This window comes from Monomorium pharaonis, chromosome 11, assembly GCF_013373865.1.
Source record: "Monomorium pharaonis isolate MP-MQ-018 chromosome 11, ASM1337386v2, whole genome shotgun sequence".
NCBI classification, from domain to species: domain Eukaryota; kingdom Metazoa; phylum Arthropoda; class Insecta; order Hymenoptera; family Formicidae; genus Monomorium; species Monomorium pharaonis.
The window spans coordinates 10,647,934-10,668,180 of record NC_050477.1 but is presented as its reverse complement, the minus strand read 5'-3'; the positions used below and the strand labels follow the sequence as shown (position 1 = coordinate 10,668,180).

At 35.0% G+C, this 20,247-nt stretch overlaps 1 protein-coding gene across 4 annotated transcripts in view; it reads right to left on the bottom strand.

Moving 5' to 3' along the window:
* Positions 1-20,247, bottom strand: part of LOC105837247 (protein crumbs) — a 38,622-nt gene that overhangs the window by 9,883 nt on the left and 8,492 nt on the right. For 3 of the 4 annotated variants that reach the window (XM_012681837.3, XM_036293783.1, XM_012681838.3), the window contains exons 2-10: positions 8,443-8,813; positions 7,976-8,159; positions 7,003-7,176; positions 5,271-5,598; positions 4,411-4,871; positions 2,771-3,012; positions 1,829-2,054; positions 1,059-1,522; positions 177-448 (exon numbers count right to left, since the gene is read on the bottom strand). In XM_012681837.3, coding sequence (XP_012537291.2) covers positions 177-448; positions 1,059-1,522; positions 1,829-2,054; positions 2,771-3,012; positions 4,411-4,871; positions 5,271-5,598; positions 7,003-7,176; positions 7,976-8,159; positions 8,443-8,813 — 2,722 coding nt within the window. The remainder of the gene's footprint in view (positions 1-176; positions 449-1,058; positions 1,523-1,828; positions 2,055-2,770; positions 3,013-4,410; positions 4,872-5,270; positions 5,599-7,002; positions 7,177-7,975; positions 8,160-8,442; positions 8,814-20,247) is intronic. The other variant, XM_036293784.1, reaches the window with a different exon arrangement.

Genomic DNA, 20,247 nt, shown 5'->3' with positions numbered 1-20,247 from the left:
TTAATCCCGCATTGTTATGGATTTTAAGTAGAATTTCTGAATGAAATTCTGAAGTAAAACAATGTCTTTTCAAAATTAATAAAAGAATTAATGAAAAAGTGAAGAAAAAGATATCTAAATTTTTAAGAGAGCAAGGAAAACCAGGAAAGGGCTGAAAGATTTGATTAAAGACTTACCCGCTGGCATTGGCGTAACTGAACTCCTGAGTGAAGATCGCGGGTAAATTTAAGGCCTCACTCTTGTAAAGTTCTTTATTTGATCGCTCGAGGCAAGTGCCATTGTACTGGCAGGGCGAGCTCTCGCATTCGTTTACATCCAATTCGCAATTCTTACCAGTGTAGCCGGCATAGCATTGGCACTTATAAATCTTGATGTCGTCCACGCACAATCCGCCATTTACACACGGTTGCGACAGGCATTCGTCTATATTATTCTCGCAATGTGGACCCTTGAAAATTGCAGATAAAGAAGTTTTAGATTATAATTAAAAATTAAATTTAATCTTATTTATTAAATCGTACTTTTTAAATTACATTATAAAAATAAATATTTAAATATTTTGAGTTTAATACAATTAAAATCTACTCTAAAAAAGTTATCGGGTTACTTTTAAAGATTATCTCTAATGAGTTAAATTAAATGAAAAAACTGAAATAAATCTAATAATCAGAGCTGTGTTACTCGAGAAAGAATTTATGTTAGTAATGGCGAGTTATTTTTTTTAATTAAAAAAATATATAAGGTAAACTTTTTGTCACCAGTGATAATAAACAATAAATATATTAATCAGTTAATCAAATTGACTTTCTGGCAAATCAGTTTCTTAAATAAACTTTATTTATACAGTTTATTTAATAAACTCATTTGCCAGAAAGTCGACTTGATTAATTGATTTTATTTATTGTAAAAAAATATACTTATAATATAATTTTCTTTGCTACATGATTTTACAATAATATAACATTGCTTCATAAAAGTAACCGTTACTCATAATGTAACAATTTTTAATCCTTTTTGTAAATATGTTACTTTCCGATCTTGAATATAGTCAACCCTACCTCGAAACCTGTATCGCTGCAGTCACAAGTGTAACCGTTTACGTCGTCGATGCACGTTCCTTGATTCATGCAAGGTGACGATTCGCATTCGTCAATATTGATCTCGCAATTGGAGCCGAGGAAGCCCGCCGGACACATGCACGTGTATGACGCTATACCGTTCACACATTGCGCGCCGTTGTGGCACGGGTTGCTGTCGCACTCGTTCACGTCCACCTCGCAGGTCTTGCCGGTGTAACCGGGCTGGCACAGACACTGAAACATGTTGATCCCGTCGATGCAGGTAGCGTTATTCTTGCAAGGGCCGCACAGACACTCGTCGATGTTAATGTCACAATGATCGCCAGAGAAACCGGGCCGGCAGAAGCAGTCGTAGCTACCCGGAGAATTAACGCAGATCCCGTTGTTGCACAGGGCACTGCCGTGTAACGTGCACTCGTTTATATCGAGGTCGCAATACTGGCCTGCGAGTAAATCATAATTAAATTGTTAGAAATGTACAGGTACAGGTAGTTAAAGGGATAAGGTATAAGCTATAATTTGCTAATTTTTTCTCTCATATCAGAGAGTAAGACAAAAATAATATAAATTAAATTAAATTGAATTATAAAAAACAATAATTTAATGAGTTAAACATAACTAGAAACCATCAAAAAAAATTCCTAGAAATAGTTTCTTATGCAAACTTTCGAAATAATTTTCTAAAGCTTTTGAAATTCTTGATTGATTTAATTATCATCCCCATTGTTTCAAATTTGACAAATACTTGCCTTGAAAGCCTTGAGTGCATTTGCACTCAAAGCCGTGCTCGCCAAGATCAACGCACGTGCTATTGTTGCTGCACGGTTTTGCGACACAGTGATCTACAATCAGCGTGCAATTAGGATCTCTGTAGCCATCGTGGCATTTGCATTCGTAACCGGCGATACCGTCAACGCAAATCTTGTCATCCGGGCATTCTACGCCGATGCAATCGTCAATATTCACGTCGCACACCTTAAATTAAATCATATTAAATTTAATTAAATTTACATCTTAACAAAATTCCTCTTGTACATGTCTCTGCTTAAAATCCCGATAAAATTACATAAGAAAAAGTCTATAATTCTACGTTTTTAGCTAGTAAAGATTAAATTTATTATCTTTTTAAATGTTATGTAATGTTATAATGTTAATTTTAATGTTATTTATTACATAATTTAATAATCATCTTTGATCAACATTTATCCGATCGTGTTTTGAAATCCTATCACATTTCCAATTTATGCATAAATTCAATTATTAATTTCAATTTATGCATGTATGATGTATTATGCAATACTTTAATTGTAGACTTTATGTTTTTATATATAAATATAATTTTAATATATATTTTACAAACACATATAAAGTATCTACTTTTTTTAAATACACACACCACGATAAAATTTTTTAATTGTTGGTCCAAAAAATAAAGAATAAATTTAAAAAGCCTGCAGGTTTTTTAATTTTTCGATAACTTTTAACTAATATTGTAAAATATTGTTGAGAAAGGATAATTTCTTTATAATAGCTCAGTATGTATCCGATTAAAATGTTAATTTCATTATAAAATTAGATACAATTTAAATAAAATTTAAATCTGATTTGATCACATTCTTCTGGTTTTCTTAAAACAGAAATGTATCATAAAATCTATATATTTTGCATAAATAAAAATATAATTGCAATACCTTGCCCTCAAAACCGTGCAGACATTCGCAAACGAATTCTTTCTTCGATCTTGGCATCAGCGTACACGTGCCGTTGTTCTGACAAGGATTTATGAAGCAGGCATCGTATTCCCGTTCGCAATTTTCACCCACGAAGCCTTTGGTGCAGTTGCAAGTGTATCCGTTGACACGGTCAATGCAGGTACCGCCATTCTGACATGGTTGTGATAGGCACTCATCAACACCGATCTGACAATTCTTTCCTGCAAAAACATCATTCGCTTTCAAATAAAAAATCACGGGCGTCTCGAAAATTTGATATTATTGTAAATTAAATGTATAATAATTTGAAAAAACTTTGATTTACAAAAAAATATAATTAAAAATTAATTTTTGTTCGAAAAAAAAAAGAAATAAAGAAATTTGCAAAAAAACAATAATTATAAACAATTATAATTGAGACAATCCTCAGCAGGACGTCTAGAAATTAAATCCTTCGGTAGATAAACACGGAAGGATTTTCCTCAAAAAAATTATTGATAACGCAAAGTCCCCACTGGGGATCAAAGAACGTGTCCGTGCGTACAGTGACACAGGAAAATCGAACGTGTGTCGTTATCGACCAGGTGAGACGATGAAGTTGTTTCTTTTAGCAAAGTGGATCATGTTTTTTGCTGCTTTAACTTTTATTTCAATACATAGTGTAAATAATAAATTATTTTCAACGTAATAGGTAGAAATTTTAAATAGCTCTACGTTTAAGATAGGAGTTCTTATACAAATGTAATACTGAACAGTGTTAAATTAACTAGTAATTAATACTTATTTTAAGTATTAAAAATACTGTTGGTAGTATTTTTAATACCTAAAATAAATAATGATTACTGGCCAATTTAATACTGCTCAGTATTACATTTTTATAGGGAAAACATTCTGCTGAAGAAATTGCACTGATTTTTATTTAGTGTGAGCCACCGTCAGCTTTATTTTGCAATCTCTTTGATAAAAAGATAAAGATGAGCGGGACGACAAGGAAGATGACGAAGATTTAACCGATGCTTTAGAAAACATCGAGAATGACTAACCGGAATTAGCAACGTCAGGACGCTGCTCTTTTATAAAAGACCGAATCATCTTTCGTAAGTGCAGTTACTGCAGGCACTGTTCGATTTATCGATGATGGCTTGTATGAATAGATATAATAGGAATAAGAATACACCAAAAATTGTAATTTATTATAATAAAATTAAAAGCAAAACTGATATTTTCATTATCTTTAATGTGTTTATGAGTAAATGTTACTCTATTTAATTTCTAGACGTCACTTACATCTAAAAAGTGTCTCTCTGATTTCCGCCAAGACCTTTTTTTACTTAATACAAAGAGCCTAGGTCTAATACAGCATTTATATATTTTTATAGTTTTAATTTTGGCATAACATTAAACTTGCCATTGTTTCATTCCTTTTTCAATTTTGACTTCAGATTCGCAGTAAACTCAAAAATCTTCACATACTAAAATTTAGCAAAATATTTTTAATAGAAAAATTTGTAAGCTTGTATTAAATAAACGACTTCTCATGTAAGATAGTCAATATTAAGATAAGTTTGCAGCATCGCAGCAAGTAAATATTGTTAATTTTAATCATGATTAATTTTCACCTTTCCATTCAGGGGGGCAGGTGCAGTTGTAATTATCTCTGCCGCTGGTACAAGTGCCGCCGTTGGCGCAGGGGTTGCTGGCGCAATAGTTGACTGTGCAATTAGGCGGATTACCCATTAAACCGGGATTGCAGACACACTGAGCCCCATGAGCGTCCTCCACGCAGATGCTGTTAAGCGGACAAGCCGCGTTCTCGCAGTGACGTTTAAGTTCACAATTGTCTCCCGCGAAACCTGGGAGGCAATTACAGTGATAACTGCCCACATTGTCGACGCATTCGCCACCGTTGGCACAAGGCGCGGACAAGCACTCGTTCAGATTGAGCTCGCAATTCAGGCCGTCGAAGCCCTTCGGACAGGCGCAGGTGTAGGTACCGTAGGTATCGAAGCATTCACCGTTGTTCAGGCACGGGTTCGCCTGACACTCGTCGATGTCCACGTCGCAGTTAACGCCCTCGTAACTGAGGAGAAGAAATGTAAGAAAAAACGTTTTGAGATGTGCATTACAAAAATTTCTCATTTCCATGGGATTTAACATCTCTCAGAATTTAAAATCGATTGAATCGATATTTTTTTATAGAGTTTTAGAAATGATTTTAGGAATATAAACATTTTTGACACGTGTAAAGTCTAGAATAGCCTAAAGTATAGAAAATTAAAGCAATGCAAGAATTCGTAAAGTAATAAATCATTTTGGTAAAATACTTCAAAAATTCCAATTTCACGTCAAGAAATAATAATCCGCGAAGATGAAAGCTGACGAGTAAAATAGCAACGATTAAACGATGCCGAAAATGTAGATTACAATTATACATAGATTGTAATTTAAAATTTAACTTCCGTTTCTTAAAAAGACTCACCCGGTGCTGTTGCATCTACAAGTGTAATTATTGATCCCATCGATGCAAATCCCCTTGTTCTTGCATGGATTCGAAGCGCATTCGTTAATATTAGTTTCACAGTTCTTTCCGGTCCAGCCAGCCTGACATTGGCACTTGTACTCGCTATCTGTTAGCGCCAGACAAATGCCATCGTTTCTACATGGATTCTGCTCGCATAATCGTACTCCCAGTTGAGATTCGCAGAAGCTACCGGTAAAGCCGGGCTTACAGTTGCAGCTAAAGTCACCGCGCGTGTCTTCATTGCAAGTGCCACCATTGCGACAGGGTGCGCTCAGACAGGGTGAGCCTGAAAGATAGTTACCTTTCTTGAAATATTTATTTTATTTACGACAAAAGAAAAAAATAGGATGATATTAAATTGCGATGACATTGATTAATTGCATGCTAAAATCAAAGATTTCCTTTTTAAATATATTACTCTCTAAAGTACAATCAATAAAAAATCAGTGAAGTCAGTGAAGTTACATTGATTTTCAGTGATAGACTTATCAATCAATAAAATAAAAACATTAATCTTTCAGTGATAATACATTAATATTGAAGTCAAAATCATTAAAAAACAGCGAATGCTCACTAATTGTCAGTTATAAGTTATAAGTCTATCACTGCAAATCAGTGATTGTCATTTAGAGAGTATACTTTTTCGGTTATACTTATATCTTTTTCAGTAATTATATCGGTAATAATAAATCCAATTATAGATACATTATTCAAAAAATAAAAATTCTAAATAGTTAATCAAAATTATTAAATATAGATAGAGGAAAAAAATAAAGCAAGCAGCAAGATTATTCTGCAGTTGAATATAATGAAATCCCCGAAATTTATCTTTCGCGTTAACATTCGCGCGTTTAACTTACGAGATATTTCACAAAACAACTTATTTTCGAAGTAATTTTCTTGAAAGATAAAGTGTTCAAAGAACGAAAAAGCAACAGCTATCTAAAACAATTGAGCAAGTATGGATTTGAAGCAAATAACTGAATACAAAGCAAAAAGCATTTCTACAGGTTTCTATAGTTTCAAAGCAGAAACAGATTTACGAAGTGCGAGAAAGAATTCATACCCATTCTGTCGCAAATAATTAACTTCGATTTTAATTTATTACAAGAAAAATAGTATTTAATATCCCTTAAAATGGTTTTTATAATGTAATACTAGACAGTATTAAATTGGTCAGTAATCCTTATTTTAAATATTAAAAGCACTGTTGTTAGTACTTTTAATACTCAAATAAATAATCACTCATCAATTTAGTACTGCCTAATATTACATTTTTATAAGGAATCCTAATATATTTATCTTAAAAATATATAAAAAATTGATTTAATATTTAATATAATTTTTCAATTTCTCCTAGAGATATATATTGCAACGCGACTATTATACAATTAACTTTTCGCTCACATTTTTATTCTTAATTCACATTTCAATCTATGTATGTACATATATGTATAAAAACGTTCGTCTATGTTTTAATTTCTTTTTATTTCTTAATTTTGAAAACATTTCCACAAGATGTTTTCGCGAGAACGGGAACGAATTTACGGCAGGACGCTATCTTCTCCGTGTCACGACACGGTAATTAACGTGACGTAACGTTGCCGTTTAGCGCGCGCGTCGGGTATGAATCCGCTCGCCCCACATATCGCCGTAAACCCCGCGCATTCAAGATATCGACGAGGTCTACCATTATCAATCTGGCAGTTGTTGCCGGAGTATCGGGCGTAACAGTGGCACTCGTAGCGATCCTGCCGCGACACGCATTTACCATGCATCATGCATGGCTCGTGGTGGCAGAAATCCTTAGCGGGTACCGTAGCGACGGGTGTCCCTGTGCCACCCCCGAGACCGCTCGTTCCACCTGAAAATTCGTTGTTTTTCACAAAACAAACTCGCATGCAGTGAACTTTACTCGGAAGAAACACTCGTGCGACGCTACTTTTAAAATACTTTTCTTTCCCTTCTTTTAAAATACTTCACTTCTCTCATATGTTCTTCTTTTCTTCTTCCTGTCGCAATCAAGCTGTACGTGATGTGCAAAGAAATTTGCAGACAGAACATCACGATAAAACTATTTCAAAACAAAGAGACGAAAGGCCAGTGAATGGAAATTACAGTAAAATTCTTTCTGTTTCTAATTCTGAAAGTACATGCCGCACGTTTAATAACTATAATTTATATATTTAATAAATATAATTTATATATTTAAAAACACATACAAATCAAGTAGGAAAAAATACTTAATAATATAACAAAATAAAAAATAACCATATTTAAGGAAAAATTTCTTCTAAAAAATCATTTCTCTAACTTGTTCGTTTAGCTCAAATTTTTTAAATATTGATATCATAATCTAGTCTCCTTTTATCAATCAATAATTATCTAGGAGCTAAGAATATTTTGTTTGCAATGGACATGATATCGATCCATCGTTGCAGAATTATCACTCTTTCTTTTTCTCTCGATGACTTAACTTATTATTATATAATTGCAACTCTGGCCTAAGAGTGTTCTATTTATTTGTGTAGCAACTACATTTATCGATCTATCATACTCGTGTGCGATTACTCAACGCTCTTATCGTGGTGCAAAAATACTCTACGGTATAAGGAACTTAGAGGAAAAGTTTATTCTGTAGTAAAAAAATTATGAATTCTTACATTCTTTGGTAGGATCCAACGGACAGGGCCCGAAAACGGCCCCGTGATTGACGCTGCCGTTGAAGAGGATCCCGGGCCCTCGCAGGATGCAACCTCTGAACCCTTCGCCGACTATGAGCGAATTGTTCATCTCATAGTCGGGAAGTGTCAGGATAGCGGAATTGTAAGTCGCATTCGCGACCATCTAAAGAAAATGTTTCCTGTATATCTATGCCTCTCTTAAAAATTAAGATTGACTTAACGTTTATTCAAACATTTTTATGAAATCTATTTAATCGATTCGTATTTTAACTATCTAAAGTGACGAATTTCTTTAGCGAGTACAATAACATTTATTTGGTCTGTCTAAAAATAATAAATGAAACGTAACTGTTGTAGTTTTATTAATATTACGACAATATTAAAATAATTTAATTCTATATATATTCAATTACATCTTTGTTGTATATTTTGTGGTAAAAATTTACCTGAGTATGTCCTGCGGCATTTAGGGTGAGATTGCCGACCCTAAATACCAGGTTGACGTTATGCCAGTTGTTGTCGAGTAACCTGGCGTTCAGTCTGGCTCGATACCTCTGCTGCTCGACCACAGCCACGAAGAGTAGTCCCTCGGGTGTCACCTCGAGACTGATCGAATTGTCATCGTACTTTTGTAAGAATAGTCGACCGGGATCGCACGTGCGGAAGCTGAGGCCGCTGTGACGGTGCACCGATACGAAGGAGTTCAATTTCAGGAACGCCGAGCCGTTAAAGTAGGCCTCGCGAGGATACTGCTCGTAGTTTTGATGTCTGACATTCTGGGGGGCTTCTTGAGTGATAGCCAACAGAGTGGCCAGAACTGTAACACAGAGAAAAGATCCCGTTAGGAAGTCTTAATGTAAAACGGTTTCAGATCGTAGCAATAAAATATTCGCCTTAATGTTATAGTTTTCGCAGATTTTACGGATCTTTCCAATTAATTTTATGGATCATTAGTCAAATGGTTCATCGATCCTAGTTACTGTAATCATTGCGAATATAAATCCGTTATTCTTAGAATATTATAAATATATAATGTAAGAGAGAATATTTTAATCTTAAAAAGATATTCTCGCCTGTAAGTTAAAAAAAAACAGTTATTACTTTTTTTGTATTTGTATTTAAATCTTGAGAGAGAGAGAGAGAGAGAGAGAGAGAGAGAGAGAGAGAGAGAGAGAGAGAGAGAGAGAGAGAATATATTAAAGATAAAAGACTTGCAAAATAGAAGAATTATTGTTATACCATATCGATCTAATTTAATTTTATAAATAATATCTAAACTTCTCCAAATTCTAAATATTATTAATTCATTAATAAAAACAAGAACTTACAAACTTAATAAATAATATAGAAATTTACAAAGTTGCTATCTGCAATCTCTAAAATTTAATTTTTTATTATCTTTTAACGTGAATTTTTTCACGTATGAGGACAGATTCTTTGTATTGAAGTTTGCTTTTAATTTTAGTTATCTTCATAAATCTTTGAACAAGTGGAACAAATTAAAGACAGAGAAAAAAAGAAAAAGGCAGGAAAGAGAGAAAACACACTATTTTACGAGTTCTCTTTAATTTTTATTATCGGTCATGGCCGCAATATGTTACAAGATAGGCATACATATGCTAACGTATGCATTATTAACTAGAGTGTTTAATCTTTTGTTGCTTGTACTGCACGATAATTAATGGACAAGTGTTTTAATATTCTCTGTTTTTGTTTTAGATTCAGTTTTTGTATTAAAATTAAAATAAAATAAAGTAAAATTATATCTATCGTTTTTGTGAATATTTTCTATAGAACTTATTTAAGATGAGTATAAAATCATTAATATGTATGTTATTGCAATTTTATAGATAACATGTAACGTTTTGACATATTGTGTTTAATGTTATATGCAACATTAATATGAACAAATTTTGTCCATGGCTTGGAGATACTGTTTCTAAAATATTTCAATAATGTTTAAAAAAAAAACATGTAGATCTTTTGGAAATACTTATAAAATTTATTTTAAATAAAAAAACAAAATAAACATTTCTAAATCTTACTTTAATGTTCTTTTTATAGTTTTCTTTATTATATTATTAATTTTATTTATTATTAGTAAATTAATTTTATTTAATTTAAATTTAATTATATAAAGTAAATATTTAAGTCCTTTGTAAATATATTAAATTCCTTTAATTCCTAATCTTTGTTGTTGGCCGATAAAGCTACTCATTCGAGTCACTCTCCGAAACAAGCTCGAGCATTTGCGAGCAAGATTACCCATGAGAAAAGCGCGATTTATCACTGCGAGCACACACGTCGTGTTATATAACGCCTCTCTCTCTCTCTCTCTCTCTCTCTCTCTCTCTCTCTCTCTCTCTGCGTGCCATTATCTCCAAGGATGAACTACGATTTTGTCACGAGCGCTTATGCGTGAGAAAGAAAACTTGCTCGTATTCACTCACATGCATTTTATATACGCGAAACCTTGGGCCACGCCGGTGTCATTGATTCTTAATTGTAAAGCGTCTACATTCTCGTAAATATAATTTAATAGATCCTTGACATCAAAAAAGGCCTCATATATATTCCATGATATCTTGATACCAGAAATGATCGTATATATCTTCGATGTTGAAATTCCATTTAAAATAAATGTCAGTAACGTCCTACAGATTCTTGATAGTACAATTTCGCGAGTTCTATCGTGCAATTTTTGCTCATTCAAAATTTATATCTTCGGAGTACCCGTTCTCGTAAATGTCGGATGCCGCGAACACTCGGATTTCACTGCCGGGATTACACGGGCATTCATTTTTATTCTCGTGAAAGAAGGTGCGAAAAGATTTTCACCGTGCTGCACGAGCGTGATCTCTTTTCCTCTGAAGAGGATAGCCAGTCGTCATCCCGTGAGTGCAACCTTACAACGACGCGTGCGAATGGAAGTCATGCATTATTTATCGGCTACCATTGATCTTACAAGCTGTAAGTATGTGTAGTGCACTCCGTCGACAGATTCTGAGAATACGATGGAAAACTCGAAATTGAGGAGAATGTTGACAAATGGGGACATCTCGAACAGAATATTAAAAAAATCATTAAATAATTATTATAGTTATTTTTCGATCAATCATGATCATTTTAACATTATCGTGACCTGTTATTTTGCTCGAGTTAATTGTTACTACAAATTAAAAAATGTAGAAGTAAATAAAATTTATATAATATCTATATAACATCAATCTATATCTCTTACAAGGATTAAAATTATATTATGTAGTATAAAAAAATGTTTAAAATTAAAGATCTTAAGATCTATCTTATTTTTTATATTAGTCGGATCTAAACATTTATTGTAATTTAAAATTCATAAAAAATTCACTAGATGTTGCTTAGTACTTGCAGAGAAAAAAAAGAAAATAATAAATTGTAACAAAATATTTTCATGCAATGTTTTATTACAAAATCATTGAAGTTAATTTTGTTTATAACACAAAGTTTAATAAAAGCTGTTTTCATTCCCTATTTTTGTTGGATATTTTAACGTAAAACTGAATAAAATTTCGATTTAGACAGATTCTAATCTCGGGAAATGATAAATAAGGAAAAGAATATATTAGTTCGAGGACTTGGGGTAACATCAATTGGTAGTCACATCTCGTTCGAGTTTTTCCGCGACATACGGGTACGCGACACATCCGAGGAACTCACACGTCCACGTGTCCCGCATGCGAAATGCGTAAAACGTGTTGTTGGCTAAGTGTAAACATAAACGGAGATCAATCGGAGTCGCTTCGATGGATGACGGAACTACTACCGGAAGTCGATCTTCCTGCGCGGGACAAACGATGACGCGTCCGCCGCTTGAGGATTATAGGTAATCACGGCAGATCCGTGAAATAACAGACCGGTAATTCTCATTGGAGATCCGTTGATCCATGGGAAACGATTAGAAATTCACATAAAGACGTGAAATCAAGGACGTTGAAACTTTGATATCGTGTCTACGATTTCGCGAATTTAAGAGTCACAAATGCTCTCGTATAATATATTATCACATTTCATAAATTTAAAAATCCGTCTTCGATTATTCGATCCGTAGACTTCCGCCTTCGTGAACTCGATCTTATCGTAGCTCTTGGGAGAATAAAACAGACAATTGGTAGCCGGCAATTTTCCCGTGATTATTCGGCCGAATGTCGCCGAGCATGAACCGCCGCGCGGTTCAACAGTTGGAAATGAAGTGAATGATTAATCCGTTAGTCTCGTTACCTTGTTTCTGCATAATGCGAATCAACGATCTGAGATACGGTTAAACGGTAGAAAGCCGGTGGAAATAACGTAACGGCTTTCGTCCGTTTTCGGGCCGGGAATCCACCATGGGGAACCGAAAATGCGGGCCCTCGATTGGACAAATCGCGGACTAGTGCAGTTCACTTCGAGGAGCGATTTGGCGAATTGCCGTTAGAAAGCATAACAGCATTCATCATCCGTAAGGATACCGCGGACGTATCCTTACGGGACACCTGCGCGGCGGCCGCAATCGCCTGGGAAAGTGTGCCGTGTGTTTTAAGAATATCAAAGAAATACGTCCACAATGAAAACAGAATGATACTAATCCGTTAGTCGGCTAATGTCACTGAATTGTCGGTTAATTTTCCACCGGTCACGTCTTCTCATCCACGTCTGAAAAAAATACCCGGCAATTCGTCGATTCAATCTCGACAGTTAGGCTCGGCAATTTCGCGCTCAATGAGCTGATATTGCGTGTCGTTCAGCGAGGATTGAGTTTGTGGAGCGAGCAACTTAATTGCACGTGTTTCTTTAGGGATTACGAGATGCGCGTAAAAGATCCTCGCAGCAATTAATGGTACAGTAAAGCGGAGATTCGCATATTATTTTTATGATCCAAACTGTTATATATAGTATATTAATATTTTTTTCATTTTAAACTTATTCTTTTTAAAAATAATCTTTTAAGCGATGTACTTTCTAAAGAATAAGTTTAAAAAAATATTAATACACTGTATTATTTAATAATATCTTTCATTTTTCATTATTTAAGCTGTTAGTATTCGGCTGTTAGCCGAGTAAGAGTATTAAATATAATACTTTGGTCACGTAAAATTATACTTTCTCTTTATCAATAAATAAAATAGAAGTGTCGAAAAATTTCTATATAATCAATACAAATTAAACCACACAGATTAATAAGAACATAAGTTTTAATTAAAATTTTATAAATTGCTTAAAAAATTTCTTAAAAATTGTAAAAGAGTTTGTGCGGTATTCATAGATAAACAATCTTTGCCTACGAAAATGCGTAACGTAATGTAAGTCATGCCTTTTGGCCAACGGAATTTTTTACGATGTACTCTACCCGGCACATAATTCAGTCCACTTTCTCTTCGAGTAAAATAGCTTGTCTCTTCTTCAGTCTTTCATTTAGAACATGCAAATCTAGAAGATACTACTGTTCATTGCGCATCAAGTACAAGCAAAATGCAATTTTAAACAATCAAGTTTAACTTGATTTAAGATAAATAATTTAAGCAGTGTATTATTTGTACATGATATTATAGTCATGCAAATACTGATCGACGTATTACTAGCGTTCCTACACCAAGAAAAAAAATTTTTTTGGCAGTAATCATAATATTGTTATAATTTATAGTGATTTTTGGACCCAGCTATATTTTTATAGTTGTTCAATAATATATAGTTTAATATTTAATATATAATTTAATATTGAATAATTTATATTCAATAATATAAATTATAGTTTGTTTAAATTATATTAACTATATTAGTCTGTACAATTTATGATATGTTTGCCATAACTAAAATGGAGATTTTAATAATAAGTTGTACTATAAAACAATCACTATAGATATATGATTACTAATATTATAGTAATAATTACCACAAAATTGATATTCCTGACTATAATTATTTTATTATGCAATTATAGTTGCAAACATTACACATTTTTCTCAGTGTATTTTTTTTTCCTTTTAGTTTAAGACAGTGTCCTAATCGCGACTTCTCGGCGGAACACGACACGCTGTCTCGAAATGCAACGTTTCCGCGCGCGCGATGCAACAAAGAGTATTATGCCTTGGCTCGACGAAGGCGTGGCAATTGTGAGTCAGGCGAGTCGTGTAACTCAGCTCTCGTAGGTGAATACCGACGAGTTCTAGGGTGTGCGGTAAAGTCGACGGTACGGGACGATTCGGCGCGGCTGTTTTTACATAGCCGTATACGGAGACAGCAAAGACGATGCCGAGGAAGGAAATTTCTGTGCCGCTCCCACGTCGTTGATGTAAATAATTCGATATGTATAATAAATAAATAAATTTCTGATAATTTATGGCAAATTTTAATTAAATTTTAAGTTAAAAGACAATTTACATAAATATATTTTTTTGACATTATTATTCGGTCAAAATATTGGAAATAAAATAAATAAAATTTGGATTATAAATGTAAATACCGGTGAATATTAAATTAACAGATTGTAATAATATTAATGAAATAATTTCTTGGGTAATATTTATTGCTCTCGATAGAACGTTTTCACGCAGAAATGAGTATTGATCTCTAGAGGGGAAGAAAAGACAGAGACAAACGAAGTTGTAACTGGAACAGAACTATTGCACGTAGCTATGGCCGAGTTCGTATTGCAGAGCTTTCGGTTCACTGACACGTGGGAATTCAACGATCACGTTATGCGCGACGGACGCGAATAAGGAGGCCCCTTTGTCTATTGCGAAATATAGCCGCCGGCATCATTCTGACGGGGGTTTGATTCTCCAGGTGACACAAATATTTTCTCTGCGGTTTTCGTTTGTGTCGTGAATTCTTTGCTGAGTTATTATTTTCGCGTAATGCATCGCCGTGCGTATCTTCACAAATTAAAGTGAATTATTAATTTTATGTAACTTGTGAATTGTATTATTTTTATATCAGCGTGCGCAAGTGGAAGAAAACATTTTAAATACACATTGAAAATCTGAAAATCTATAAATTATAAATTAGATTTACGGTACAATTTAACAGTCTTCTTGCCATATGCGAAAACGAGAGTATCCCTGGTTTATTAGTCCCGCACGCGTGGAAGTCAATTTCCGAGGTAAAGGTTTAATCTCCGTATTGTAACAAGTCAGATTTTCCCGTGAGAAACGAGTGGCGGAGAGACGCTGGTGCATACCGGCCTACGAGAATTATACACGACAGTGTACATCTTGCGATGCAGGTTGCAGTTAACTAACAACAGGCTCGAGAGGAGGAGGAGGAGGAGGAGGAGGAGGAGGGAGCCACGCCAGCAAAACTTTCTACGTTTGCATTATTAATAGTCATCGACGACTCCATTAAACATACAAACGAGCACAATTGTCGTATACATTTAGCGATGGATAAATGGGACGTTTGATTTTCGGGAAAACGAAAAGAACTGATATACTTGCATACATACAATTATTAATATAAATCACAAATATAAATTAATATTATTAGCATAAGTGTATCAATGTATTTAAAATTGCACGGCATTAAAATACGTTTGTCAATCGAAAGGTGGAAGAAAAGGAAGTGAATTATTAATTCGTTTTTTCTTCACGTCAGCCGGTACTCGTTTCTTTAATATAATTTTAATTTTTTTTCTCCTAACGGCCAAGGGGAACCGCGATAGAAAAGTGGCAGGATGCAACGAGCGAGAGTACCGCAACCTGGCGCATAATGACGGATAACTGCACAACAGAATTGCATTCTGCCGGCGACGGTGAATACGGTGTTCCACCTTAGAAACGCCAACGCCCCCCTCTCGCTTTCCCACATATCTTGCATATCTCGAGTGCATTTGACCCCCTCCCTCCCCCTCCTTTCCTTATCACCCTTTGTTATCTGGCCTTCTCTCGCTGCTTTCCCCGATTCCTCCCTGCCATTATTTACGTTTCATTTACGCGCGCTTAACTTTAAACGTCCAGGGTTTCCTTCGATTTTTATTTTAGGCCCGTGGCTCGCGGGATCTCGCGGGGCAAATCGCGCGACCCCGTATGTCTGACGCACGGAATATCGATCGCCCTTAAATCTCATTGTAATATCGCGTTCCGCTCGACGAACGTCGTAGAACGTAGAGAGGCCGAGGCTTTCTCGCCTCGGTAACGAAAAAAAAAAAGGAGAACCGCTCGATTTAATTACCCCGGGCGCAATTATCGCGGGAGCGCAATCTCCGCAGCTCGAAAGTTCGATGATTAGATCGACGACATGCGACTCTCAAAGGCTGACGAGAGTGCATCAGTTACGATATATATATTATATATAATATATAATATTCTAGAGGCGCATTTTTGCACCATCCCATGTCTCTGTACCTCATTTTATCATTATAATCACAATTATAGATATATAATTGTAATTAAAATGATAAAATGAGGGAGAGAGTCATGTAGAGTATGTAGACTAATTGCGAAATTATTCAATCTGTAAAATTCAAGATAATAATTATATTTATATATACATACATATGTATATTTATTACATGATATACAGATATCAAAATTACTGTTATTAAAATATACTACTGGACACAATACTGATTTCATAAACAATAAAAAGTCATATTAAAAAAATTTAAATCTTAGTTCTATGGCTCGGAAATTCACGCTTACTGCCTGTTGCCTAAGCTCTTGCATATAATAAAACTTTTGTTTTTGCTTTCGAGTAATCAAAATATACTGGGCGAGGTGAGCGTAGTTGGAAGCCACGTCGGTGCATCAACGCGAATCCCTCGCTTCACGCTCAGGTGCGTGCCTTGAACAACGCACGTGCACACGTATGTGTAACCGTGTAAAAAGAGAGGCGTATATAACAACTCTGCGTTGTTACCTGATGGCCAGACGAAAACCGCCGTTAACCGTTTTTCGTTTCAAACGACGTAAGCGTAAGAGGAGTCGCCTGCGTTTTGTGTTTACGTGCGACGCGACGCTGCAATCTCACCGAAGGATTCTGAAGGGTTAAAAGAGACTTGGTAGGTTCGTGGAAAAATAAAGGAGAATGCCGTAAAAGAGAAGAGAAGAGGCTTTCACGACGACGCGACGATGTGAAGTTTTCGAAATTTTGTTGATTCACTTTGTGTGACGGATTTCTTTTTGGTAGTAAATACACATGACAAAATAAATAGTAGAGTTATAGAATATGCGAAATGAGTAAAAGAAAAATAAATTAATTCTCTTCCAGCGCATTGTTGTAAATTTATTTAAAAATATTAAAAACATTATATAATATTTTTTTTAATAATTCATTAGTATTCTTATGATATAGTTAACAAATACCGCAGCGTCCAACGTTCTTCTTAATGCAATTTTTTTCGAGATGCAACATTTGCAAAATGAGAGATAATTGCAATTTGTAACTAATTTGTAATCTAATTTTCATCGAAAGAAAAATCACTCCTAGTTCGTGTGCCGTTACGCAAATAATCATGCGATTACCTCAATAAGCGTTATCTAATTTCCGTAAACTCTTTTATCTACAGTGTAGTACGGAATTATATACACAAAGCGACGTGTGTGTGTGTGTGTGTGTGTGTGTGTGTATGAGAGAGAGAGAGAGAGAGAGCATTTTCCCGATACAGTCGTGTATTGCATCCGTGTATGACATTCGCAGCGTGATAAAATTTGCGATCGCGTTAAATATGCATAATCGTCTTCGCCGAAACTGGATCCAGTCGGACGAGACGTATTATTTCCGATACGAGTCGCGCCCGTTTTACGTCAAGCCCCGAGGCAGGATACTCGGAATAAACGGAAGTTAATTCGAGCGTCGAGGCTCCTTTCACATTCCGAACCATCAGGATTCAACGTTAATTGGCACGTCGATGTGTTCGTCATCCTTTAACCATTCAGGCTGCTGACAATTCTTGGAAAATCGATCTCCCCGCAGGAGACTATTCAGGAATAGATAGTCCCTGCTAACGTTTGCATTACCGGAAACGCGAATTGCTTCATCAAATACCCATTACATTCCATTGGTTTATTTATATCTCACAATTTCTCCATTTGTCCTCTGATGGATTAAGAAATTCAGAAGTAATCGAGAAAAAATTGCTTAAATCGTAAAACCACTTATGAGAAAATATGTTTAAGAAACGCGTGACAAAAAATAAACAAAATATAAGAAAATTGATTCGATATTTATTAACATTAAATTTAACATTCTCATAAACTTGAAAACAAAAAAAATAATCGGTATGTATTAAGGGGGAATTGAATTGGTTCTACAGAATTTTAAATTTCTTTTATACAATTAAAATATGCACAAAAATAAAGAGGACAATTTTATATTAATAACAAGAAAAAATTTGTTAAAAGCATATAAAAAAATTTTTTTGAATACAAAATGGTTCTTTTGTTATTAATATAAAATCGTCCTTTGCCCTCTTTATTTTAGTTCATACTTTAATTGTGTACATTAAAAAAAGATCTTGCAACTTCATCAAAAATTGCATGTTTGTAAAAATCAGCTGAGGTAGATAAATGATTAGAAAATGCTGATATGTACATATATATGTATTGCATTTACTCTACCTGACAGAAGCAGAATTTACAAAGACGTAACAGCCAAAATTCTACCAAAAACAAAAATTAGCAATACATTTTGATTGTGAAAAACATTAAGAAATTTGTCCGCATCAACAAAAAAATTTTTTCGGTGTAAAAGAATTCGAAATTCTGTGAAATCAATTAAAAAATATTTTCTAATAAAAAATTTTAAAAAAATCTGGGAAAACTATTTATGAACAATGACTTTAACTTGCGCGTGTACTATAATTATGGATTAATTTTAAATCACACTTTGACATCAGTTTTAATAATCATTGCATAAATATACGTGTTTTGATCTACTTTCGCACAAAGTTCATGTACCGAAATTTTGCATCTCATACATTGTATATTTTTCTTCATTGTATATTTTTCGTTTTCTTTCATTTTTTCCTATTGTTTTCTTTAGAATTATATTTTACACCTTTTCACTAAGATTTCTAGCAGATATTTTTTTAGCAGTACAAAAATATAACTTCTATGCGTACGAAATGAGCGTACATGATACTTAAAAATCACCTGATACACGCGTGATATTTCGCATAATTGGATATTTCTCTTTTAATGATAATTTTAGAGAGTTTCGTTCAGTTCTGGTAGAATTATAAATTGAGATTAATTTTCTGCGCGATTTTCGTGCAGACGCGAAGATTCCGCGGTCGACTCCACGAATTTCGCTCCTCCTCGCAGCTCCTGGATCCTTTATGATCCTACGGCTCCTAGGTCTCGTGGCATATATTCTATTATCGCCATCAATCATCATTTAGCTCGCTTCCTCCGCGCAGATATCTCACGTCGATCTAACTTTCCGACGAGATATTTGCCTCGAGAATCATATAATTGACACGAAACGCTGATTTTGCTTATCACACATAATACGCGATTCCACGTCGATATCGGGAACTCATGTGGAACGAAGGCACACATGGTCACCGCGGCATTCCATGGCCGCGGGAGCGTATTTCTTTTTCCCGCGGTCCTCGCATTCTCGTGGCGTTGCGTCGTGAAATACGCGGCTGCTGTTCTCAGCAAATCGCGACAGTTGTCAGCCTTGACGTGCGCGAATGAAAACGATATAAATCCGCCCGTCGTCGCTCGGTCATCGCGTGCCGCTCGTCTTCCCCTTTCTCGAAGGACTCCGGTCCGCGAGGACGAGGCAGGATGCGCTGTATCAGCGCCACTCGATCTCGATAAAATCGATTCCACTTACTTGTTATTACTCGGAGAGGGAAGAGAAATAAACGAGCGATGCAACGCGAGTCGCAATTGCCGACTTTGCGCAATTTTATTGCGGCAACTCGTAACATCGAACGCATACACACACACACACGCGCGCGTGCATACGTGTAGTTGCGCCTTCATCGGATTATACCCACGTTGGATGGATTATGGGAAATCCACGTTCGCTCCTGAACGGTAGACGCAATGATAACGCTAAGCGCTAGGAAAGCATTCCGATACCGCGAATGACTCGCGTAATTGCGAGTCATTATAGTCATCAGAAGATATCTCGTTTGATACACTGGAACATTGATGTATTCTTCCTTTTTTTTTCCTATTGGGATAATTGAGACATTTAGAACAGCTAATGTGATAAACGAAGGAAACTTTGCGAGTAAACCCGCAAATCCGAAAGAATAAATTATTCGGAAAATTGATGTTGCT